Source organism: Octopus bimaculoides, chromosome 11 (genome assembly GCF_046866305.1).
Source record: "Octopus bimaculoides isolate indiv1 chromosome 11, ASM4686630v1, whole genome shotgun sequence".
NCBI lineage: Eukaryota > Metazoa > Mollusca > Cephalopoda > Octopoda > Octopodidae > Octopus > Octopus bimaculoides.
In genome coordinates, this window is record NC_142938.1 from 33,047,641 (window position 1) to 33,075,449 (window position 27,809).

The following is a 27,809-nucleotide window of genomic DNA, read 5'->3' on the forward strand; positions in this document are numbered from 1 at the left end:
AAACATTTACACTTTGTCATACATGTACATCCAGTGGAACATGTTGACTTCATTTCTTTCAAGTTTTTGCATGACCTCTGCAGTCACAACCCATGTTTCACTACCATATAGCATAGTTGTCCATACACAGGCATCATACAAGTTGCCTTTCACTGAGAGAGAGAGAGAGAGAGAGAGAGAGAGAGAGAGAGAGAGAGGCCTTTTGTAACTAATAAAGGTAATAGTTCTCTGAACTTTGCCCAGACGATTCTTATTCTAACAACTATGGTTTCAGTACATCCTCCTCCATTGCTAACTTGGTTGCTTAGGTAATGAAAGCTATCCCCTATATCTAAGGACGCCCTACCCAGACATTTGAAGAAGTCTATTTCCTTACATTCACTCTTAGTGTTTATTGTATGTGCACATCTGCCACATACAAAGACTAAATTTTTTGTTAACCTTCTTATGATACTGCTGCACCTCTTATGCAACTCAGTTGAGAGATAAATTACTCTTTATATTAAAAAAAGTAGACATCAAGAGGGACTGGTCTTAACACTTCCACTGTAGAGTACAGGTCTTCTTGAGTACAGCAAGGTGTCAGGCATCTCAGTCCTTTGTCATCTCATCTGAAAGGTTCAGCATCCTGAGGTCATTCTTCAGTACTTCATCCCATGTCTTCCACTTTCATGTGTTCCATCTACTTTGAGAGATTGGCACTTCTTTATGGAGCAGTCAGCATCCATCCACATCACATGACCAAATCAGTGCAGTCTTCTCTCTTGCACACAGCAACTAATTTCTCTTATGCTTAACTTCTCTCTCAAAACACTAGCACTCTGTTGAACATGTACACTTATATTACACATCCAGCAGAGCATACTAGCCTTGTTCCTTTCTAACCCTTGCATGTCCTCTGCATTTAGGGCCCACATCTCACTACCATGTACAATTGCTGTCTGTAAACATGCATCATACAATCTTCATTTTACTCAAAGAGAAACCTTTTGCAGCCAACAGAGGTAACAACTCTCTGAATTTCCTGCATCCTATTCTTATTCTAGCCATTACATTCTCTGTGTATCCTCTCCCACCACTGATTTGGTTCCCTAGGTAGCAGAAATTATGTACTACCTCTAATGAGCCACCAGGGAATTTGAGAGAATCAATTTCCTGAGTCTCTAAAGTTTTTATGGATCCTGTGCATCTTCCACATACAAAATGTAGCTTCTCTGATAAACTTCCTATTAATCCACTGCATCTCTTGTGTGTCCACAGCTTTCACTTGCTACATTGTATGGAGTTTCTTATTTCTTTACTACCCACAAGGGGCTACACACAGAGGGGACAAACAAGGACAAACGGATTAAGTCAATTATATCGACCCCAGTGCGTAACTGGTACTTATTTAATTGACCCCAAAAGGATGAAAGCCAAGGTCGACCTTGGTGGAATTTTAACTAAGAACGTAGCAGCAAATGAAATACCATTAAGCATTTCACCCAGCATGCTAATGTTTCTGCCAGCTCGCCACCTTCATGGAACTTCATTGTATGGAGTTTCTGCCAACACCTTTCCTACAAATTGAACAGGGTCACCTACCTGAATGGAGTATGTTTCCATCAGTTTTCTTGTTTACTAAGACCATAGTCTTTGCTAAGTTAACCTTAAGGCTTTTGGATTCCAGGTTTTTTTTTCCATGCCTGGACTATCTCACCTAGCTCAGATATGGAATCCACTTTGGGGGCAAGATCATCAGCCTATAGTAGTTCCCAGGGGCTGCTGTTCTTGAATTCCTCTGTTATGGCCTGGAGGATGATGAAAAGGAGGGGACTAAGGATTGAGCCTTTTATGAACCTCTACCTGTACACCAAATTCTTCGCTGTACTTGTGATTAACTCTTACCTTACTGACAGCATCTCTGTGCATAGCCTGTACAGCTTTCACCTGCCACTCATCTATCCTTAGCTTCCTCAGAGCCCACCATATCACACGATGGGGCACTCTATTAAAGGCTTTCTCTAGATCAACGCATGCCATGTATAATTGTTTATTCTTAGCTAAGGACTTCTCTGATACTTTAAAAGCCATCATGCTTTCTATATGCACATTCATCTGCTTATCTCTAGTTTCTTTGGACATTAAATGGATAAGAAGAATCCACAACCAAAAAGATAAGACAGTTCATTGCAGTGAAAGGGACTGAATTTAGCACTGCATGTTAACAAATTATGTTCATTTTACAGAGCAGATCCTGCATATATTAATAAACAAAACAACTTATGAAAAAGCAAAAAACATTAGATGACATTTCTTCACTATATATTTAAAAATCTCTTGCTGCCAAGTCATTCTTGATTATGGGTAACAGCTAAAAAGAACATTTACATGTATTTAAGTTTTAGGTAAATGCTTCTAGATTAGCAGCCTGTTTTTTAAAAATATAATGATGAAATTAGGATTTTATGAAAAATCTACCTTGAAATTTTGAAATATGCTTATAAAACTAATCCTAACCTCGGCTCCTAACGATAACACTAAGATTTTAGCCCAGCATGTTGAAATTCAATTTCATTAAAAAATCATGTTGGTGTATTGTGTATTTTAGTTTTAGGTAAATGCTTAAGTGAATAGGGACATTGCATGTAGCAGATGTCCTTGAGCAGCTGGCAGTCAGAACAGTAGTAAAATAAATTCTCTTCATTGCTTGGAATGTTCTATATTAGTAGTTGGTAGTTTTTGTTACCACACAGTCATGCCTGCACCTCCTATATCTTGAAATTTCAAAATAAACTTACAAAATTTGGATAATAAACTGTAAGGCTGAGTTCAAGACAAGTTGCTTAATAGATACAGTAGCATGTACAATCAATATAGATAACATTTAACAAAAACCCAATCAAATAATATGCAATAAATGAAAAGAATTATTCACCTACCCAACAACTGCATATTTTTCTTTATTCACAATAATAAATTCTCCAGGTTTCTTACCTAGATAAAAAGCAAACAGAAGAAAATTTACTCTTAACACTGCAAATTAAACATCACCCACTCTTCCATTCTCACTCTCCAAGTTGTGAGCACTCAGTAGTCTTGAAACATACAAGATGATCTCATGATACCATGATAACTTGAGCCTAATACACATTGTAAAGTGGCTGGCAAATCAGTTCAGACAGTGTAAGGTGGAGTATCTTTTTAGTCTTGTTGAGGATATGATAAATTTGTGAGAATGGTTAATGTTAGTAAGGACATAGAGCCATAGAAACTGTGCTAAAACTTAGATGGCCAAGTAAGATGTGGTTCTCTGACCCATCTATGAGAGTAGTAAGAACTGGCTCAGATAATAATGAACTGTACACTACATGCCAGTATAGAAACTGGATGTAAAATGATAATGTTGGTGAAAATGATATACACTAAATTGTAGTAGTTTGGCAGAGTTGTTACAGTGCTAGATAAAATACTTTGTGGTATTTGTTCTGAATGTCTGTGCTCTGTGTGCAAATCCCACTATGCCTTTATTCCTTTAGGGCTTGATAAACTAGAGCACTAGTCCAGGACAGTAGACTGGAGGAACAATTGGAACCCATTACAAACTTTTCTCATTTTCCTTTTCTTTTCCCTTGATGAGTCTGCAGGGAGGAACAGTTGGGCATGGTTTTTACAGGTCCACCTAAATCAATGAAATTGATGCTATTAATGTTTCTCTTGAACCTCTATGCATGCATGCACACGTGCACACACACACACACACACACACACACAGAGGAATTCCATATGGTGTATCCAGTGCAGGTTAAGGACATACAAGAAGTACAATGGAGCGACAGAAAGGTTAATGGAGAAAGGTTGGTATGTAGAAGATACAGAGGAGCCATAAAAACTAAAGATACACAAGAAATTGATTTTCTCAAATATTATTACCTAACAAAAGCTCTCTCTCTATCTCTATCTATCTATCCTAACTGAAAGGAAGATTGTTTGCTGTTTGTGTACGGACAGCAATGCTACATGGTAGTGAGGTATGGGCCCTGAATGGAAAGAACATACAAAGACTAGAGAGGAATGATGCTAGTGTGCTTCACTAGATGTGCAATGTCAGTGTGAATTTATGACAAAGTGCTAATGTATTGAGAGAAAAATTAGGAATAAGAGGAAACATCTGTAGTGAGCAAGAGAGAAAACTGCATTGGTTTGGTCATGTAATGCATATGGATGAGGACAACTGAAGAAAGAAGTGCCAGTTGCTTAAAGTTGATGGAAATTGTGGAACGGGGAAATTCAGGATGACATGGGATAAGGTATTGAAGGCTGATTTCAAGATGCCAAGCCTTGTGGAGGAGATGACAAAGGATCAAGATGACCTGCAATTTGCTGTGCTTGAGAAGATGCATCCATTACACAAGAAATGGTATCCTAAAACCACTTTAGCTATCTGTACATGTGGGGCCTTGCCCGTCTCTTCACCCACTCTGCCACGTCAAGCATTCCCTCCATTTTCCCTACATCTCATCTCCTAACAGCCCTCACCTCTCTACCTATGGAACCACATAGCTACTGTAATCACCAGAGTAGGTACATATTATACATTCCCTTCTTTCCTGTTCCCTTCCTCCTTCTCTCCTCACCTGGAACCACTTCCATTTCTCATTATCATCCTTACCCACATTATTTCCACCAATCATCTCTCTCTTCTGTTATATTCCATTCTTAACACATCTTTTATCTACTACCACTCCCAATGCCCTCACATATCTATTATTATGCCCCATTTATTATAGGCTTCCCTCACCATCACTCACTACATTCCCCTCAACCCCCACCTCTAACCATTTCCCCTCACATGCTTATGAAACTGCTCCCTCTATCCTCTTCATCCATTGTCTGTATCCTCTTTTGTATCCACTTCAAGATGCTTTGGTATCCTACCACAACCATTTTTATCTTCTTTCCAGCTATTTCTATTCTTATATAATGTTGGGTTGTCATGTATCTCTATAGCAAGATACCTGAGCTTGTCCTTCCATCACACTCTAGCCTCTGAACACTTGGAATAGAATCACTTCTCCTCCTTTCCTTTTCAAATACTACCCACCCCCACTGCCATTTAGTCAAGGAGGCTTTTTCTTCTTTGTATTCTTTCTGTTTTACAAGTTACTAGGCAACCTCACCAGTAAACTCTGTAGAGTGGTTGATATTAGGAAGGATATCCAGCTGTAAAAATAATGCAAAAGGTGACATTGGATCTTGATGCAGCCCAATGGCTTGCTAGATCCTGTCAAGCAGTTCAACACATGCCAGCATAGAAAATGGACATTAAATGGTGATGATGATGATATACATATAAATCATCATCACCATGACCATTTTCTATGCTGGCATGTGTTGAACTGCTTGACAGGACATATATATATATATATATATATATATATATATATATATATATATATATATATATATACTAGCAGAGATACCCGGCGTTGCCTGAGTTACATGCAATTGAAGAATGAGACTTTTCTGTTACATTTTCTGTAAGGAACTGGAATACATATGATTCGAATTTCATCAAAATTGCACGAGGGTTCTTTCCCTCTTTACACACCCTAAAAAAATTCTAATGATGAGACATGTATCCCATACTATTGATCTTTATACGCATATTCAAAAATTTCAGTCTTCTGGAACCTATAAAAAGGATTTTGCTCCTGAAAAATGGAGCTCATGGAGCTCTAAAATGTAGGAATGAAGGCCCCTATTGAAGGTGGGTGTGTTAATGTCAACCTGAGAAGTTGAATTGTTGGGAATGTTTTTAACTTGGGTCTTATAGTATGCCTGTATATATGTGAGAGGATGGTCTCAGTTTAATAGTTTCAGTATGAATTGAAAGTATTAAAGTGAAAGTATTTGAAATTACAGTAGCGACATGTTACTGTTTCACTTTTGAGAGGTAATACTGAAATAGTGGAATAGTTTCAGTGTTAAAGTGAAAGTATCTGACATTACAGTAGAGTGATGTTATTATTTCACTTTTGACACGTAATACTGAAATAGTGGAGGAGATATGATATTGCTGTGGGCTCGAACTATGCAAGAAGTTAAAACTTTTTTGGGCCTAAGACACTGCATTGACCCTAAGTAAGGCATGTGTTAATTTGGAATGAAATTGGTTGTGTAGTTCTCAAGTTTTAGAGATTCACACAGACACACATTCTCATCTTTATATATCTGATATTTATGCGCACATTCCAAAATTCCAGTGTTATGGACCCTGTAAATTCCAGTGTTATGGACCCTGTAAATTCCAGTGTTATGGACCCTGTAAAATGTGGGAGTTAAGGCCCCTATTGGGGGTGGGTGCGTTAATGTCAACCAGAGAAGTTGAATTGTTGGGAATCCTTTTAACTTAGATGTAATATGTATTGTTTGAATTTCTTTGAAATAGGAAATATATGTATGTTCACTGGGTTTGTAAAAGAGAGCAAAGCTACAGGAAACCAAAAGATGAATGATCACGATAATCAGTCAGTTACCCTAGCCTAGTCGTTACTACTCCCCAATGTAGGATTCCTCACCATACAGGTGACAGGCAAAGCTGTAAGATGCATTACGGATCTATAGCAATTGGAAGGGCATGACCCAATTGAAATAACAACATGTGACGTTTGGAGTAAAGGGAAATGAAAATGTCGCCTCTGGAGTTTGCAAATGACCACTCTACCGATAGGTAACTGGGCAGAAAAAATTTACAATCAATAAATGTCTTAGAACAACCAGTCACTCATCTTGGAAGGCCTTGAAATCAATGTTACCAACTGGGGACTATGTGTGTCCCAGTGATAATAAAAAGACTCAAAGGAGGTCTGTAACGAAATAATTTTACTCAACACTTTGCAAGTGAATCAGTGGAGGCAAAGATGCATCTCATTTACTTGACAATTTATGCACCACATTGCAGAAATCACAATATAAGTATATCTGAAAGGATAGTCTTACACTGTTGTGCCGTTGAATTACAAATAATGCTCATCTATTATGTTCAGGTGACCCTCTAGCTTCCAATAGTACAACTGTATTCTTCTTAGAAGTTACAAAGACCCCTTCATGGGGACTTCAAACCCACAATTTAGTCATTTTTCCTAAGAAAAATGACTAAATTGTGGGTTTGAAGTCCCCATGAAGGGGTCTTTGTAACTTCTAAGAAGAAGAAATTTTAGAAATATCACTTTATTTGTGTGTAATAGGTATGGTTAAAATTTCATTAACATCAAAAATATATGAATTTTCATGGGGGTTATGGCCGTTATGCATAGAATATAATTTCCAAATTTCATAAAGATCCATTCAGAACTTTTGACGTAGTTTTGGATAAAAAAACAAATGACTAATGTGTGTGTTTGTGTGCATGTGTATGTGTGTGTGTATGGGTGTATATATGTATAGATATTTGTATGCATGTATATACGTGTATATATGTGTACATATTACATGTACATCTATATACATACATCTACACATATGTATACATATACATGTATATCTATATATATATCTATACATATATGTGTACATATACATCTATATGTATACATGTATACATATACATCTATATGTATACATGTATACATATACATCTCTCTCTCTCTATGTATATATATATACATCTATATATATATATATATATATATACATGTATATATATATATGGTGGTTGTCTACTCCTTAAACAGAGTTTGACCACCTCCTGCACCTACACCTTAGCCCTTTCATGGCGTCTGATGTGGCTTTTTAAACCAGACAGTGTTTTGAAAAAACACCCACACAGATGTATATACATATATATACATGTATATATATATACATTTGTGCAGATATATATATGCATGTATGTATGTATATATGTATGTATGCCTGTATATTATGTGAGAGTATAGTTTCACTGTAGTAGATTCAGTATGAATTTGAAACCATTAAAGTGAAAGTATGTGTCATTACAGTATCGAAATGTGATTGTTTCAGTTTTGATACAGAAATAGTGGAATAGTTTCATTTTTAAAGTGAAAGTATTTGACATGAGTGTTTTTGTTTCACTTTTGTTACGTAATACTTAAATAGTGGAGGAGATATGATGTTGCTGTGGGCTCGAACTATGCAAAAAGTAAAAAATTTTTTTTTGACTAAAACACAACTGGAACCAGAAGTAAGGCATGTGTAAAATTTGAATGAAATTGGTTGTGTAGTTCTGGAGTTTTAGGGATTCACACATTCTCATTTATATATATATATATATATATATATTCCTTTACTTGTTTCAGTCATTTGACTGTGGCCATGCTGGAGCACTGCCTTTAGTTGAACAAATCGACCCCAGTACTTATTCTTTGTAAGCCTAGTACTTATTCTATCGGTCTCTTTTGTCTAGGAGTAGACAAATGGCTTGTAAAAGCCATACAAGGCATATACAGGGGTTCAGTTAGTAAGATAAGAGTTAGCTATAAGTTCAGTGATAAATTTCATATGGTGTACAAAGTGCAAGCTATGGACACACAAGAAACGTAGTGGAATCAAAGGAAGGCTTACAGAGAAAATAACCTTTGTATGTGGAAGATGTGCAGGAAGAACAAACACGAAGAAAATATGGAAAATAGATTTTCTGAAATGTTCTGTTTTGTTTGTGGACTCCTTGAGAGCAATCTTATCATCTGTGGACCCCATACACACATGTAAATTTTTGAAATAAAATATTTGTTTGTAGGTTAGTAAAAACTAACAATGAAAAGATTTCATTATATTCATAACATAAATTCCAAATACAAATCTTGAAAATTTCAATAAATACAGGTACCTCCCCTAGTAAACAGAATTTATATATGGACCCACAAATTACAATTTTTTACTTGTTGTCCACCTTAAAGCTTCTGTGGACCCCTGGCAGTTTATGTGGACCTCAGTTGGGAACCTCTGCTCTAGAGGCTCCCTGGTGGTGGGAGATAGTTTCTGCTACCTAGTTGACCTAGGAGAAAATTCAGAGAGCTATTACTCCATCTAGCAGCAAAAGTTGCAGAGTGAACGTTAGCCAGTATGATGCGTGAGTATGAACTTCAATGCGACACAGTAGTGAGATGTGGTAGTGAGTGCAGAGGACAAATAAAGACTAGAGAGGAATAAAGCTCATATGAATGTGCAATATCAGTGTGAATATATGCTGAAATGTTAATATACTGAGCAGAAAAATTATGCATAAGTGGTATCAGATGTAGTGTGCAAGAAAGAAAATTGCACTGCTTTGGTCATGTGATGCATATGGATGAGAGCAGCTGCATAAAAAAGTGTTAGTTGCTTAAACTGGATGATAAAAGGAGACCCAGAAAGACATGGAATGAAGTAGTGAGGGCTCAAGATATTGAACTGCATGGAGGAAATGATGGAGGACCAAGATGATTGGCAATTTGCTGTGCTTGAGATGACCTACACATAATAGAAAATATATCCTAAAAGCATTTTTCTATGCTTGGACAACATGATGGACGGTGTCCCTACACCCTATCAAGCATTCTCCACATCTCATCTCCCTACTAACCCTCTTCCACACAAGCTGAGCACAAGTATTCCCCACATCATCTGCCAACCCACCCCTTCCCCTCATGTTGGATCTAGTAATTCCCACATTTCTTTTTCCTATCTATTACCCTTCTCCATGTCTTGGGCACTGTCCCTACACCTATATTGATCTGTCAAGCACATCCCAACTCCCTACCCACTCCTCCTATAACAATTGTCCCTCTTGACACATATTATATCCACTAATACCTTGTCAAATCAATTTTGAATTTGGACTTTTATGATTTAACATTCTTTGATACATCTTGTTGGGATAAACTTTTCATAATTTTACAACACAATATTTTATTTAATGTACACTTTCATAATATATCCACTTATATTTTATATTCAAACAATGCTTTCATCGCAAAAGAGGTTATATATCTAATTAAGTTTATTGGTAAACAAAAATATTTCTGATTTTATAGTTTATTTCTTTTGAATCATTTCACTTTTAAAGCCTTTTGATAAAAACAACATTTTAGAAAATTTTCTAAGTCTTACCTTATGCTTAACTGTTTGTAACTTATCTAATAAATAATGTGAAATAAAAGCTACAACGTCACAGCTATAACCTGTAAGCTCAAGCCTAAACAGGACAGGGGTGTGTGCTAAAAAGTAACCTAAAAAGTTCACATTGGTTATGTATGTTGTGTTCTCAACTGATATAAGAAATAAGTCTAATTGCAAATAGAAGAGTTGGAGTCAGAGTGAATCGTAACATAAATGAAGTGGTCAGAATGACATATTCTGTCCCCTGTAAAAATGAAAAGGAAAAAAACCCAACTTACTTAAGTCAATTCTTTTTTCTGGGAGTTGCATTTTTCCTGAAAGTAAAAAAAATCAAAATAAATATATTATGATTAAAATATATTTGACATACAGATAATCCACAGTTACAACTTTTACAAGTAATAAAAAGGAAAAACTCCTCCGTACTGTATAAGAGATTTCTCATTGCCATATAAAATTCAGGAGCCAGTTATTTCCTGGTGGTCTCTAAAGAAGCTAAGAGTAGAGGAGTGGCTTGTTAGAGCCGTACAAGCCATGTTCAGTGATGCTGTCAGTAAGGTGAGAGTCGAACTCGAATACAGTGATGAATTTAGTGAACAAGTTGGAGTTCACCAGGGATCAGTTCTTAGTCACTCTTATTCATCATAATTCTCCAGGCCATAACTGAGAAATTCAAAACTGGATGCCCATGGGAACTGCTATATGCTGATGACCTCACTCTTATTGCAAAATCTGAAGCTGAATTGGAGAAGTTCCAGGTTTGGAAGCAAAATCTGGAATCAAAGGGCCTTAAAGTTAACCTAGCAAAGACTAAAGTTGTTGTTAGCAAGAAAGCAGATAACACTCACTTTCCATCAGGTAAATGGCCCTGCTCAATATGTAGGAAAGGAGTGGGAAGTAATTCCATTTGCTGCACCAAGTGTAAACTATAGACACATAAGAGATGCAGTGGAATTGTAGGTAGGTTAACAGATAAGGTTGCTTTCGTGTGTGGCATGGAGGAAGTTCAGAGAGCTACTACCTCAGTTGGCAACAACAGGACTCTCAGAGTGAAAGGTAGACTGTATGATGTTTGTATGTGAAGGGTTATACTCCATGGTAGTGAGACATGGGCTCTGAATGTGGAGGACATGCATAGACTGGAGAAGAATGAAGGTAATATTCTGTTGGATTTTCAATATCAGTGTGCATGACTGACAAAGCGCAACTGTGGAGTGGTTAGAAAGGGCATCCAACCATAAAAACACTTCCAAAACAGACACAGTAGCCTGGGGTAGTCTTCTACCTAGCTGGCTCCCGTCAACCATCCTATCCATGCATGCATGGAAGATGGATGTTAAATGATGACAATGACATCATGTTTTGTTTTTTCTTGGCATCATTAATACTTCAGCAGTAAGAATGGGACAACTGGAAGCAACTGTTTGGATGCTAAACATCTGGAACAACTGTAAGGTGTTAAACCTATTTCAGTTATGATTTTTATGGCAATGAACTATTTGATACTGAAGATAAGTACACACACATGAACACATACAAAGCGAGGGAAGAGAGAAACATAAAAATGTTATATAAAAAAAAAACCTCAGAGAGAGTGGGGAGAAAAACATTAATATGTCACATCATCTTTGCTTTAACATCTACATTTCCATGCTTGCATAGGTCAAATGAGTTATGTTGGGACAAGGTTTTATGGCTTAATGCCCTTCTAATTACTAGTCTGTATTTGTTTCTAATTGAGGTTATAATATCCCAGTCTAGTGAGCAACAAACACCCAGGCCATATTTATGCAGAGAAATGGAAACGAACAACAATGGATGAGGTTTTTCAATAAAAAGATTGTGCAACATATCAAGACATGCCAAGATGTCCAGACATGCATTCACAGTGGAATGCAAGCAAACAACAGTCAGCAAAGCCATTGATTACGACAGGTGAACATACATGACAACAAGGAAAATATGAACTAACACAAAAACACACACACATATTTTAAGATTTTGCTTAGGTATAGTGATACTAATAACTTTCATTTAGAACTCAATATACACAGGCTCTAGAATAAAGCATTAGGCCAGTACAGAGAGTAATATGAAATTAAAGAAATGACAAATGAACAGCTGTTTCTGCTATAGGATGACATGCACCCAGAGATGAAAGCTTGTGCATCATCTTATAGATTCCTGGGAGCCTCTAGAATTAAATGAATGTTTATTTGAAAAAACATGGTAAAGACTAACTACCATTAGCAAAAATAAAAATACACAAGAAATAAAGTATAGAGTTTGAGGAATAGAAGCTACTCCTAGATATATGTAGATTTAGATAATTATATGTATAAACACAGGTGCATAATGAACCTATATACAAATAACTAATCATATGCATACAAAAATATACAGAAATTATGTATGTTAATACACATTTAAACAGGTACATATGAGTGACCAGCAGAAACCAAACAGGGTGGGGGGACCCTATGGAGATGGAAAGTGAGAGAATCTAAAGTCTAGAGATAAAAAATATTGTTATAGTCTTAAAGAGATAAAGAAATGGTGTGGTAAGGTAATAAATCTATCAACAAATCAGTGGCCATGTGTGTCTACCTAGACTGATGATAAACAGGTGAGTACAATGTAGCAAACATATACATATATCAGGTCATCCAATAAGTTCTGTCCGATTTTACCTTTTTTAAAATTGAATGAAATTTAATAGTATTTTAGAATGTCTAATGGAATTAAAAATTATTTTTATGCATTTGTATACATTTAAACTAATCAAATATTATTTTACAGAATAATAGGATTAGAATTTCTTTGATTAAAACCCTTTCTAACATGGAAGTATCCAAAGAGCATTTAAGGCACATAATGCCTTATGAGTACAAAAAAGGAAACTCTGTAGCCAAAGCGACTCGAAACATACACTCAGTTTATGGGAAAGAATGCTTGAATGAAAGAACTTGCAGAAGATGGTTTGCAAAATTCAGAAGTGGAGATTTCAGCCTTGAAGATCGAACAGGACGTCCAGTTGAGTTTGATGATAAGCTCCTTGAGGCATTACTTGAAGAAAATCCTGCATTATCAGTTGAAGAATTGGCAATAAAGCTTAGTTCAAACCTTACAACTGTTCATCGTCATCTTCAGCAACTTGGAAAGGTTCCTAAACTTGGAAAATGGGTGCCTCATGAATTGTCCGAAAGCAACTGCAAATCCTGAGTTGACGTCTGCTCTTCTCTCCATTCTCGCAAATTCATTTCACCCTTTTTGGATAGACTTGTGATTGGTGACAAAAAATGGATCTTCTATCGAAATGTTAAACATCGTAAACAGTGGCTTGGTAAAAGGGAAAAAGCTCAACCACAACCGAGAAGGGAACTTCATGGGAAAAAGGTTCTTCTCTCTATCTGGTGGGATCGCAAAGGAGTAATTCACTTTGAATTGTTACCACCTAATGCAACAATCAATGCTCAAGTCTACTGTCAGCAATTAGAGTGCTTGAACCTAGCTTTGAAGAAAAAAAGACCCGCTTTAGTGAATCGAAAAGGAGTGATGTTTCATCAGGACAATGCACAACCCCACACTGCAAAGATCACATCACAGAAGATCGAAGAGCTTGGTTAAGAAAAAATTCCTCATCCATCTTATTCTCCCAACCTTGCACCTTCAGACTACCATTTGTTTCGTAGTTTGCAGAATCATTTGAGGGACTAACTTTCGCAAACCAGGAGGAGGTTGAAACTGACATTTCAGAGTTCTTCCCTTTGAAACCAAAAGAGTTTTACATTGATGGAATTAAAAAGCTAGCAAATAGATGGAAGGAAGTCAAAGATAATCAGAGAAAGTACATTGATGATTAAATTTCAATTAAATATAACATTTGATCACTTGTTTTCTTTATTCAAAATTCGGACAGAACTTATGGGATGATCTGATACTATAGCCTAAAGAGTGGATATTTTTAACGGAAACTGAGAGAAGCCTATTGTATATGCATATATATCTGTGTGTGTGTGTGTGTGTGCGTGTGTGTCTGTGCCTGTGTTTGTCCTCCACAACTGTTTGACAACTGGTGTTGGTGTGTTCATGTCTCTGTAACTTAGCAGTTCACCGAAGGAAATGATAGAAGTACCAAACTTAAAAAACAAAAGTATTGGGATTGATTCATTTGATTAAAAATTCTTTAAGTTGGTGGCCCAGCATAGGCGCAGTCTCACGACTGAAACAAGTAAAAGGTAAAAGATATATATACATGTTAATATATATTTTTAGAAATATTAATATTAATTTCAATGATATTTTTGTTTGTGTGTGTGTATGTGTGTGTGTTTTGTTTTAATACAATAGGAACAAATGTCAGCTTTATAAGGTGAATTCTATAATAAAGATGTAATTTTCTCAACACATATTTTTTGTTGTCAAATACTCTGAATTTCTCAAAATTCTTTGAGATGATATTTGGATCTACTTGTCATACATGAGAGTTTACCTTGAATGTGTATTCTACTCACATTTACAGATGTCTGATTGTTGGATATTGCTAACTAGATTCTTTTAAAACTAAGTGCTTGATTGTAATATTATTGATAGAGGGGTTACATATTAATTTATCTTTAAAGCCACTAAAGACTAGGGCACTGTTGTAGTTTGGGAGTTACCTTCTTGAAAATTTCTTTAGAGGATGATAGGTACAGGAAAATATTTAACAGGTGCTCAGTGAAATTACTATATAGCTACTGCCCTAATATGAAAAGCATCATTACATGTGAGCACCACTCCCAGTTGTAATTGTTGAGACTCAGGAACCTGTCCACTCAACCAGGAATGTATGATTAAATCTGTCATATATGAGGCAGAAGTTACAACAAGGCTAGATGATAACACAATCAATAAGAAGAGCTATACTGGGCTATGTGAAGGTGACTTCAAAAATTGCTATGGTAATCATATATCTTCCTTCTGACACAGAGATAAAAGTAAAGCTACTAAGTTAGCTGGCCACATATGGGGTTTGAAGTCAAATGCCACACCACAAACAATAAAGTGGAAAATAGTTCACACTATATGTTAACAGATATAAAAAAAGATGCAAGCTGTGCATAGCTGAAAGAACTCAGATCCTTTTCAGATCTAAGAACTCTAAACACACTGCTGAATTTTAGATCCAAAATTTTCAGTGGTCGTAAGCATATGGCAAAGTTCCTGTTGATGAATTGGAAAGTACCACCCTCTCCAAATTAAACAGCTGTACTGCAGAGTTTGAGGCCACTATCTTTTCAGCCTTATATTTTATGATCTAAGGCAGGGGTGTCCAACCTCTTTTGCTAGTGGGCCAAATTATAAATTCAAGTCTATTCACTGGGGCTCAAAGGTACTTAAATATAAACTTTTAAAAAGTTCAAAATATGGTGAATAAAATTTCTTAATAACAAATATAAAGACAAAATAATGTGCTATTGACAGTAAAAATGAAATTGCACTTATACAAAATAAAAGCAATGTGATTTTTGGCATTGCTTTCCTGTTATGATATTCTCAGTATCTGCTTTTAAGGTATTATTCTTTACTCTAAGAATGTTAGTTAAATGGCAATCACCCAGCCTATTTCTTTCAGCAGTTTTGATGTTTTTCATACACGAAAAGAATTGTTCACAGCAGTATGTACTACCCCACATGCACAATAGTTTTCTAGCTAAATTGGCAATTTGATCAAATTCATTGAAAGAATGCAATTTCTCCTAAAAGTCAAGAAGGGCATGTTCTCTATGATAAGTTTTCAAAGACTCTCTACTTTGAAGCTCAATGAGTTCTAGCTAGTATTTGGCTGGTACTTCCACATGAATAAATGAAAATGTATCACTCAACAATTTTAGTTCATAGAAATATTACATTTCTAAATCGCTCAAAGAGATTTATACAGTAGCAGCACAATAAAGTGATGGTATGTTGTCAACTTAATGTGGCAGTCCCATGAAAGGGAAGAATGCTACTGCTATTTAGCCCTAGGAAACACCATTTCCAGTTGGCCATGACACATTTTTTGTGTCCTTATGCTTATCTCCCCCTTTGAAAACATAAGGACACAAAAAATGTGTCATGGCCAACTGGAAACAGTGTTTCCTAGAGCTAAATAACAGTATCATTCTTCCCTTTCATGGGGCTGCCACATTAAGTTGGCAATATAGCATCACTTAAATTTTAGTTCAGTTTCTATCTTTCTGAAGTCAGAAAATTTGGTTGTAAAATCTTCTAGCAAAGCTTCACATAATTTAGTGTATTTTTCAAAGTTGACAGGAAATTCTTCCTGTCTTTTAGATAAATTCTGAAAATGTACAATTTCTCCACCCTTCAATTGTATTATGATAAGTTCTAATTTCTTAGTAAAACTTATTTGCTCAAACACTGAACAACGTAACTGGTCTTTTCCTTGTAAATGCAAATTAAGTTCAGCTAACATTTCAGTGATATCTGCTAAGAAGGACATTTGACCATTCTTCATTTGCTAAAAAATCTACATTTTGCTTTTTGTTATGCATGTTTCAGGCAACAATAATTGAAATCTCTTCAAAGTTGCTGCTTGACTGAGCCATCTGACTTTTGAGAAATAAATAACGTCTTCATACTTACTCCCAACTTTTACCAAGTATGCTTTGAATGTATGATGGTTCAAGCCCTGAGACCTGATAAAAATTAACAACATTCACAATATCTGTCAACTGTTTCATATTCAATGATAGCAAGAGCACCATCAGTTGTAATTGAATTAATTTTATTTCTATCAACATTGAACTTTTCTAATGATAAATTAACACGCTCAATTATGTCCCTGCCATTTGCTGTACCCTTCATATGACACACATCCAACATTTCCCCAATGATATTAAAATTGACATCAATTCCTCCGATGAAAACAACCAATTGTGCAGTGTCACTTTGATCAGTACTTTCATCTAATGCTACACTGTAATGAACTCATTTAGATAACTGAGTCTGCAATGTATCCACAATACTATCAGCTAAGTCATCAATTCTTCTACCAATTGTCTGATGCAACAGACTTGTTTCACTAAATAAGTTTACATTCTCGAGACAATGTTCATTAAAAGCTATTACAATACAATCTTTTATTAATTTGCCAACTACCAATGGCTTACCCTTCTGAGCCAATTTTTCAGCTATTAAATAACTAACTTTTGTACATGTACCAGTTTTCCCAACATGTTTTTTGAATTTGTTTTGTTGTGAACTAAGCCTCTTCTTCAATTCATCTATTTCCATTTTCCTTCTTTCTCCATTAACTTCATTATATTGTGACTCATGTTTGGCAGCATAGTGACATTTAGTATTATATTCCTTGCATACAGCAATTTTATCATTACATATGAGGTAGATAATATTATTGTATGTTTCAATTACGAAATATTTTTCTGTCCATAGGACATAGAATTTTCTTTTTTCTTCTGTTATTTTTCTCTTCTTCGTATCAGATGCCATGACCAAATAATGGGCTATTAAAATTGACAATTAAAATTATTACATAATCATGCTGATATTAATATTCCAGAAATCAGAAACAAACGAAGGATAAATAATTTCTTCTGCATAAAGCATTAGCATTAGGCTCAGCCTAGACTAGAAACATTGAAGTACCACTGAAGTCACTATCACTTGACATTATAAACAAGGTTAGGAAATAACACAATCAATATAGATCCGACCTCAAAAGATTTGAAACTGAAACAATGGCTGTTAATTATGCATCAGCAAAATGGTTGATTCTATGATGTAGAGTCAGCCATTGTACATCAAAAACCCCATGGCATCCCTGTATTGAGGTTTTCATTGGTCCATTCAAAATAGCATACTCCGAGAATAATTTTCTCATCATACATTATCAAAGTAAATGAAAATATAACTAGAAAATAACACATAGAATTTGAATTGCCAGTGTGCTGCATGAAAATATTAAGTGGGCTACAATGTGGCCTGCGAGTTGGACATCCCTGGTCTAAAGGAAAATAACTCTAATTTCCACCCCTACCTTGCTTTTTTCTGTTTTCTGGGCTTTTAACCTTCCACCTTTTATATCTCTCGTCTTTTCCCACTTTTTCTTTCATCTTATCAGCCTATTTTAGCTTGTTATGCCATGTGAGCAGCACCTGAAGATTGCACTGAGACACCAGACATGTTAAAAAATACTGTCCAGCATAAAACTAATAGAAGCACATAAAAACATATATTGTATTTATTAAATAATATCATATATATGTATCTTATATCTTTCACATGTTTCAGTCAATTGACTGTGGCCATGGTGGGGTACTGCCTTGAAGAATTTTTAGTCAAATGAATCAACCCCATCCTTATTTTTTTGTAACACTGGTACTTAATTATTCTATTGGTCTCTTTTGCTGAAATGTGAAGTTATGGTGGGTGGCATAAACACACCAACACCGGCTGTTAAGTAGTGGTATGGAACAAACACACATACATATGTACGATGGGCTTCTTTCAGTTTCTGTCTACCAAATCCACTCACAAGGCCTTGGTCGGCCTGAGGCTATAGTAGAAGACACATTTTTCATGTCTGCTTTCCATGCTCAGTCATCATAATTCAAATAATTTCTCAGGAGTGATAGACTGGTGCTCATGTCATATGGTTTGATTTCCATGGCTGTATGCCACTCCCACCACCAACCACATACAAAGTGCATTTTTTCATGGCACCAACACTAGAGAGGCTCTCAAATCATCAGCTCAACTCCACTTTTCCACTGCTTGCTCACAAGTCTCTCTAGAGAGGGAGGAGGGGTGGCTGGAGAGTTTACCAAGGCACCAGCATGAATGGGATTGCCTCATATACACTAAATGTAAAGAGTACTCCCTATCATAAGATGTCTACATTCACTAAATGAGTGTAACTGAGAAGTATGATGATAGATAGAGAGAGAGGGAGAGAGGGAGAGAGGGAAAGAGAGAGATAACAAAATAAAAGCAAGCATGGGTGGGTGAAAAATGTATTAGTATGAAGACAGAAACAAGGTGACTGAGATGAATATGAGTGGAGAGTAAACAAAACAAATGTGTAAGTCATGGGTGACAATAGAAGTGGTCTTGCTCTATAAGAGACTGCATTGGACCATTTGCATTAGTATTATAGTAATATTAATATAACTTCAATTGGTTATGGTTCAGAATTATTAATTGTAAGCATCTATGTATATGTAATCACACATAACATTCAATTACATTCTATTTACATTACAATATCATAGGAAAGTAAGAGGGTAAGGTTTTTGAAAATTGTCCTGTTGGAGAGTACACAGTCATCTTGGAACTTATGACAGCTTTCTTCATTCTTTATAGATCTTAAGGCTTTTCTTAATTATGTAGAATTGTATGTCAATTCGCAAATTAGATACATTTGTACTAAATAGTACTGAGGAAGGATATAATTCAAAATTACTTTATTTTTTCAGCTACTCATAATTTTACAGTATGCAATTCTCTAGTCATAAACACACAATATCACCAACAAGTATCTATTTATGTTCATTTTCTGAGGTTAAATTCAATTCTTCTTCTTTGAGTGACCACAGCTGAGATGTATTTTACCAAGCAGAACCATGAATCTCTGTTCTCCATTAGCTTTGGTAGATCTTCAATGTTATGTTGTGTTTCCTATTCAATGTGGTTGAGTGGGTTTTGTCTTGTGTGATAGAGTTTGGTCTTCTGCATGATGACAGTGGCCAGCAAAGCCTACCCTGCATAGAGCAACAACAGTAGTGATGTGAAGAATGAATGTCACCTGCCAGAAGACCTGACTAGAGAAGATCCATCAAATGGTGCAAGTCTGGCAGACTGAAAGTCACAAAAATGGTTTTAGTGATGTAGATTGACATAATAAGAATAACATGTATGCCTTGGAGTATGAGAGGGTGCTGAAAAGTTTCTGGCTTTAAGGGTATTGTGAAAGGGTAGAGCTGTAACCTTTACTGGGGTGGTAGGACAACTATTTAGGAGAACATACGCAAATAAAAACTATAATGTTATACAATATACATTTCTTCTTTTTGTAGATTTAGTGCATGATGGCAGCTCCCAGTAAAATTTTGGTAAAATTGAAGCACAGGCTGTCATGAAAGTCCTCTTTTAACAAAGCAAAGGAGAAGCAGATATCCATGGCAAGATGAATAAAGTCTTGAAGGATGGCTGCCCATCTTACACCACAGTGAAAATCTGGATATCAAGGTTTTGGACTGGTCATTTCAATGTCACAGATGAACCCCAGTCAGGACAGCCAACTTCCACAACCACAGAGGACAAAGTTGATGTTGCACACATCATGATTCTAAAATATTACCAACATCACCAAAAAATCTGACCATTCAAGATTTCAAGTGAAACTAGATCTAATAACAATTTCATCTTTGGCACACTTTTCTTGGCAAAGACCATTACTAAATATTCAGTGCATTTAAGTCACACTTGAGAAGAGAACATATGGAGATAGCAAACAGCAGTGAATAGTAGCAGAGCACTGTCACAACACAGAAAACAGAAGCAGCAGCAACACACCATGACTAGTTAACTTCAAGAAACTCATGACAGCAACTTCAATCATACTTGGTCCAGCAACAATAGGCTTAGAACTATCTTGGTGTAAACATCATTTCTTTGTAGCAATGTCATTTATTTTGTGAATAAATATCAAATATCTTTTAATTCAAAATCTCAAGCAGAATTCTGTATTCTTTATCATAACAATTGATGACCTGACATCTAAAGAACACTTCATAGTCTCGATTTCCAGCATCATCAATGAGAACTTCTGACACCAAGAAGTCTTTTGAAACACCTACAACACCATCAACACCAACTGAACCTTCCATATCATTGGCAGTTTGGTTCATTTATCTGGAGGCAAAGTTTTATTTTGTCAATGATAAAAATAGATATAGTGGCGGTATGTTGTCAACTTAATGTGACAGTCCCATGAAAGAGAAGAATACTACTGCTATTTAGCCCTAGGAAGCACTGATTCCTGTCAGCCTTGTCCTGTGTCTTTATGTTTACAAAGGGGGAGATAAGCACCTCCACCCAGCAAAGCCAGCACCCAGAGACTAGTTTTTTAGTCATTGCTCATCATCAGTCTGGAGTAGCATGGCTTGTAAACATAAGGATACAGCATGGCTTTGTAAACATAAGGACACAGCATGGCTTTGTAAACATAAGGACACAGGAAATATGTCAAGGCCGACAGGAAGTGGCGCTTCCTAGGGCTAAATAGCAGTAGTATTCTTCCCTTTCATGGGACTGTCACATTAAGTTGACAACATACCACTACTTTATCATGTTACTACTGTATAAATCTCTCTGAGAGATTTAGAAATGTATTATTTTTATTTTTATTGAAAATCTCAGTCAGAATTCTGTGTTCTTTATCATAACAACTGTCTCAATAATATGTATTTTTCCAACCCATAGTAGTATGGAAAAAACAGGAGCAAAACAAATATTTTATAACCTGTATTGTAATGTATAATATACAGGGGTTTATTCATAATTAAATACATAAACAAAAGAGTTTCAGTCTCATACACCTATGAACTTTAGCAAAGGTGCTTTCTATTCCACTTTCTGATTTTCTCTTGTGTTTTTTTTACATAGTATTTCTCATTCTCATTTTTTCTTTATTTAAAAATATGCAAAAATAAATAAGTTGAATTTTAAAATCTTACTATTTGATACTTCAAAATAAATGTTATATATATCTAAATATCTAGCTCATGTGGTGGTAAATAACACACACATACACAGATTTCTCTGCATGTTCTCTGATATAGAATTTCTCTCTCTCTCTCTCTCTCTTTCTCATTATTAAGTCGTTAAAGAGTCAAGGCAAACTACAAAATATTAACATTGTTACCTGTTTTACTGATATTATCAACCATTTCTTGAAACTCAACAGGTACATCAGCTTGTTTCCACCGCTCACTATCTAGAATTAAACTACAAAAAAAACAAAAACACATTATTATATATACTAGAAAGTTACCCATCATATGATGAGTAATGAAGGGAATATCCTTCTTCACGTGGCTGCAATTAGCATGCATTTCATCATGCCAGACCAATCATCTCTGTGCCCCATAAACTTTAGTCAGTCTTTAGTTTCATGTATCTGTTATATTAACATCAATAGAAATGTGTGTGTGTGGGGGGGGGGGGGCTTCATTCTTATTAAGATTCAGAAGTCTCTCAAATATAACATTCAATATGGCTAAGAATTCAGCACAATAGTAGAGGAAAGAATGTTGAGCAACAATAGTAGAGATGGGTGAAATGTATCTATTCATCTCCTCTTTGGTCTTGTGTCAGGATAAGCTTTGCTAGCCACTGCTACCATGATGAACAACTCATATCAGATGTTACATTTTGGAGACTTCCACATTTTAACAGATGAAGACCACTCAACTACACTGATGTTAGTGGCAGAAACACACAACATGAAGCCAAGGACCAATCAAAGTTAATGGTTTGCACACAGCAAAATGAAACGCATCAGTTTCAGCTGCTTGAAAAAAATTATTTGGAAAACTTTATATAACCAATGGAACAACATGTTGGTTGTAATTTCATTTGCATACTTACAACTCTTACTCTCTCACACTCTAACCTCATATTCTCACTTTCACATAAAGTGTGAGTAAAATTTTTATTTCTAATAATACAGTACTTCAGTACGAATGAAAGGAAAAATGAAAATGTTTAATAATAAAGTGCTCCATATAAGGAATTACAATAGCTCAAATTTATTTTATAATAAGTACTTATTTCAAAAGAATTTTGCAATTGTATTCAAGAATTATAACAAAATATTGACTTTCAACTGACTTCTTTCTTCAACCTATGCTTTAATCACCCACTCTCTTATTTTCTCTCAATAGTGAGACATTTATCTAAATATGCTACTGAAACAAAACTGAGTGGCAAATTCTGCAACTAAAATGACGGTCTATTATCCTCACCATTCCACATTGTGATGGATAGCCTAACACTAAAACCAATATAAAACTGTGATAATGCAGTTTAATTTTGTATAAGTAATATAACTTGTTAGGATTTTCGAGCGAGATCGTTGCCAGTGCCCCTGGACTGGCTCATGTGCGGGCGACACATGAAATCTTTCGAGCGGGATCGTTGCCGATGCCCCTGGACTGGCTCATGTGCGGGCGACACATGAAATCTTTCGAGCGGGATCGTTGCCGGTGCCCCTGGGCTGGCTCTTGTGCGGGTGACACATGAAATTTCTTCGAGCGAGATCGTTGCCGGTGCCCCTGAACTGGCTCTTGTGTGGGGTTGTTGTAGGATTTTCGAGCGAGATCGTTGCCGGTGCCCCTGGACTGGCTCTTGTGCGGGTGACACATGAGGTTTCTCGAGCGAGATGAGCGTGGCCGTTGCCAGTACCGCCTGACTGGCCTTCGTGCGGGTGACACGTAAAAGCACCTACTACACTCTCTGAGTGGTTGGCGTTAGGAAGGGCATCCAACTGTAGAAACACTGCCAAATCAGATTGGAGCCTGGTGTAGCCATCTGGTTTCACCAGTCCTCAGTCAAATCGTCCAACCCATGCTAGCATGGAAAGCAGACGTTAAACGACGACGACGACAACGACGATTACTCTTTCAAGAGCATGAAAAAAATAATGCATCCAAAGTTACCCATATTCATTGCTGTCCATTTATTGGTCTTCGCAAGTTCACATGGTTAGAAAGAGCATTACTGAAATAGTATTTAACAGCTGAAAGTCCTTCCTGTCTGCAACCCTTACTTGTTTTACAAGTTAAGTATTTTTCTTCCACCGATATACACCCATTAAAACCGTCAACAACAGAATAGCTTGAAGAAGTTGTAAATATATATATTATCACTGACACTGAAACAGTGTCAATGTGAAGACACTGTTATTAAGAGAGTTGTTTGATTACTATGTGGTCCTGGGTTCTATCGCACTACACAATCCCTTGACCCTTTAGGCTAGTGTCTTCTGTAGCCTTTGGCCAACAAGTGCCTTGTGAATGAAATTGATAGTTAAAGACTGAATGGAAGCCTATAATGTGTGTGTGTGCGTGTGTGTGTGCGCATCATCATCATCATCATTTAACGTCTGTTGTCCATGTTGGCATGGGCTGGATAGTTCGACCAGGGCTGGTAACCTGAAAGGCTGCACCAGACTACAGCCTGATTTGGCATGGTTTTCTATGGCTGGATGCCCTTCCTAATACCAACAACTCTGAGAGTGTAATGGGTGCTTTTACATGCCATTGGCACAAGTGCCATTTGTGTGACACAGGTATCGGCCATGACTGCAATTTTGCTTGGCTTGATGGGTCTTCTTCTCAAGTATAACAAGATGTCAAAGGTCTTGGCCACTTTGCCTCCATGAGGCCCAACACTCAAAAGGAACTCAGCCATTTTGCCTCCGTCAGGTCCAATGCTCTAACGGTGCTCTTTAAGTGCCACCGGATGGGTGCCAGTTACATGACACCAACATCAGTCATGACTACGATTTCTCTTGCTAAAGGTCTCAGTTACTAGTTATTGCCTCAGTGAGGCTCAAATTCAAAGATCATGCTTCACCACTTTGTCCCATGTCTTTCTGGGTTTACTTCACCCACAGGTTCTCTCCACAGTTAGAGATCAGCACTTATTTACACAGCTGTCCTTGTCCATATGCATCACATGACCATACCAGCACAGTTGCCTCTCTTGCACACCATATCTGATGCCTCTTATGCCTAACTTTTCTCTCAAGATGCCTACACTCTGTCAAACATGCACACTGACATTGCACATCCAGTGAAGCATACTGGATTCATTTCTTTCAAGCCTATGCATGTCCTCGGCTGTCACACAGCCATACAGCATAGCTGTTCACACACAGTCATCATACAATCTGCCTTTCACTCTGAGAATACATATCTTATTTGTGAATTAAGGCTACCATTGGTTTCATGTTATGAAAAGTAGAGAAATATCCTAGTGTCTTAACAATTTTTCAAGCTGATCACATGGAAAATGGTGTTTGCCTCCATTTTGGAAAACAGTCTTGCTTCATTAATGGAGTTTCTCATAAATTTGCATAAATAAAACAATGAATGAATGAATCAAGGGTGCCTTAATTCACAAACAAAGAAATTATATCCACCAATGCTGTGTTCAGCACCCATTTCCATCATTCTACATCTATATATATATATATATATATAAATATAAATATATATATATATATTATAATGGGGGTGACCGGTTAATGGGGTTACCCTGGGTTTCTTGTCCATAAGGGGTTTAGCCTTATGGTGTATTGTCAGACCCCTGACCTGTTGGCCTAAGACCTCATCAAAAAAACGGAGTGGGAAATGCCTCAATAAAGTTAAACAATAGGTGATTATCTCCCTTTGCCATTGAGTTCCAGATGTACCACCACCATGCGGTCACCAAAGATCACAAAGATAAACAATTGTCTCCCTTCAGCCTTACCTATTGGCTTCCGGCTGTACCATCACCTTGTGGATTCCAAAACGCTAGCAGGAATCATCTAAAATGCAAACATGGTCCCAAAATCTCCATTTTGGAGTTATGGATTTGGTTTGCCCCCCCCCCCCACTTCCTTAACACCATTACACCTGTAGGTAAACTATTCCTTAAATAAATAGACAAGCATTTCACTAGCTCCCATAGGTATGGGCCCATCTTCAACAAATACGTTAGGGTCTCGTTTAGCTGTACCGCCAACATAAAGAGCACCCTAGTTACCACCCTTAAGGCACAGGAAGAAGCAGGATGTTCATGCAGGAACCACAGCAGTTGCCCAGTAGGAGGCCACTGCGAAACCAAAGGGGTTGTCTATCAAACCGAAGTTCTTGCAAGCCATGCCATTACCACCAGCAAAAGCGATACAGGCGTAGACATGGAACAGATCCAGCAGCACTGCCACCACTGCCACAGTGGACGGCAGCATCACTAACAACAACAGCAGTAGCATTGCCAACAGCAGCGACATCACCATCAACACCAGCCTTACCAATAGCTTTCCTGACGTCCATAGTGCCAGACGTGATAACTTCCACAGTGGCAGACCTGATAGCCACTATAGCAACAACAACAGGTCCAGTACCATCACCAGCTATAGCGGCAACAATAGCAGCAGCAACATTATTAATAGCAACAATGCCTTCTCCATAACCAGCAGAGGTGATAACACTACCGACACCACCACCACCACCACGAACAGCCCAAGCTCTAATATCAACAGCAGCAACAGAGGCAATGGCAGCGACATCAACAACAACAGGTCCAGCACCAGCAATGTGTGCAGGGGTGAAAATATTACTGGCACTACCACCCCTAGTGATGCCAATACTAACACCAGCAGCCCCAGCTCCATCAATAACAGTACCACCAGCAGCAACAACAGTAACAACAGTAACAGCAGCAGCAACACCAACACCTACAACAAGTGCAACACCAACAGTACATGCCCATGGAAATACGTGTGATGTACTGGGAATTCTCTCAAGCAACATCTTTCCAACGATTTGTCCTCCTTCAGAGTCCCGGAAAAGAGATATGCAACATTACTGGCCAGTCATATCTGGCAACTAAGAGACGATGGGATACCATACTCAATCTCATAGAAAATCCTCGAAAACCCAGACCCTTACACCAACAAGATGAAACGTTGCAAGTTATGCATCGCTGAATGCACAAGAATCCTAAAAGGCTCGCTCATATTAGGGAACATCCTTAACTCTAGAACAGATTTTCGGACCAGGTTTGCAGTTTAGAATATTCCTACTAGCATTTGGAATCCGCAAGGTGAGAGTACAGCCAGAAGCCGAAAGCCAAGGCCAAAGGGAGACAATTGTTTACCTTGGTGATTTTTGGTGACCACAAGATGGCAGTGCAGCTGGAATTCAATAACCAATGGCAAAGGGGGGTAATCACTAATTGTTTACCTTTAGCGAGTCATTTCCCCTCCATTTTTTTTAATGCTAACAGGTCTAGGGTCTGACAGCACGCTGTAAGGCCAAACCCCTTATGGACGAGAAAACCAGGGTGATCCCATACACCGGCTTCCTCCCTTATAATATTAACTGCTCTACTTCTTAGAGCGGTGTTTCTCAACCTTTTTATCCTTGCATAACTCTTAAAATAAAGTACGTCTCAAAGAATCCCTGCACAAAAAAAAAAACTATATACCATGTCTTTCTCATATTTTTTTTATCATAGTTCACATGGTAAATATCATATATATATATATATATATATATATATATATATTTGAAGATAAGCAACAAAAATTCAATAGGTTATAGCAGTACGTACGTTTTGTACAAGCTCCATTTATTACGTACTGCTATAACCTATTGAATTTTTGTTGCTTATCTTCAAATTTTATTCACCAAATCTCTTGATTTTGTTTTTGGTTTTTTACCCTACCAAATTCTGGTGCCTCAAACATTTTAAGTACCACATTTAATCTTTTGATTAAATCTATATTATATATATATACTAGCAGAGGCACCCAGCGTTGCTCGGGAATGAAATTGTTGCTTATATACTTGAAGAAAAAAAGGCAAATATGCTGTATAGAAATTTGAGGACATTCTGTAGATGGACTCTCAGATGAATGATGGCTG

At 36.9% G+C, this 27,809-nt stretch overlaps 1 protein-coding gene across 3 annotated transcripts in view; it reads right to left on the reverse strand.

The window, feature by feature from the left end:
* LOC106871767 (vacuolar protein sorting-associated protein 54) overlaps positions 1 to 27,809 on the reverse strand; it is a 484,461-nt gene that overhangs the window by 101,762 nt on the left and 354,890 nt on the right. For all 3 annotated transcript variants that reach the window (XM_089359786.1, XM_089359787.1, XM_089359788.1), the window contains 3 exons: positions 22,034 to 22,116; positions 10,380 to 10,415; positions 2,922 to 2,976 (listed from right to left, as the gene is read on the reverse strand). In XM_089359786.1, the coding sequence (XP_089215912.1) occupies positions 2,922 to 2,976; positions 10,380 to 10,415; positions 22,034 to 22,116 (174 nt within the window). The remainder of the gene's footprint in view (positions 1 to 2,921; positions 2,977 to 10,379; positions 10,416 to 22,033; positions 22,117 to 27,809) is intronic.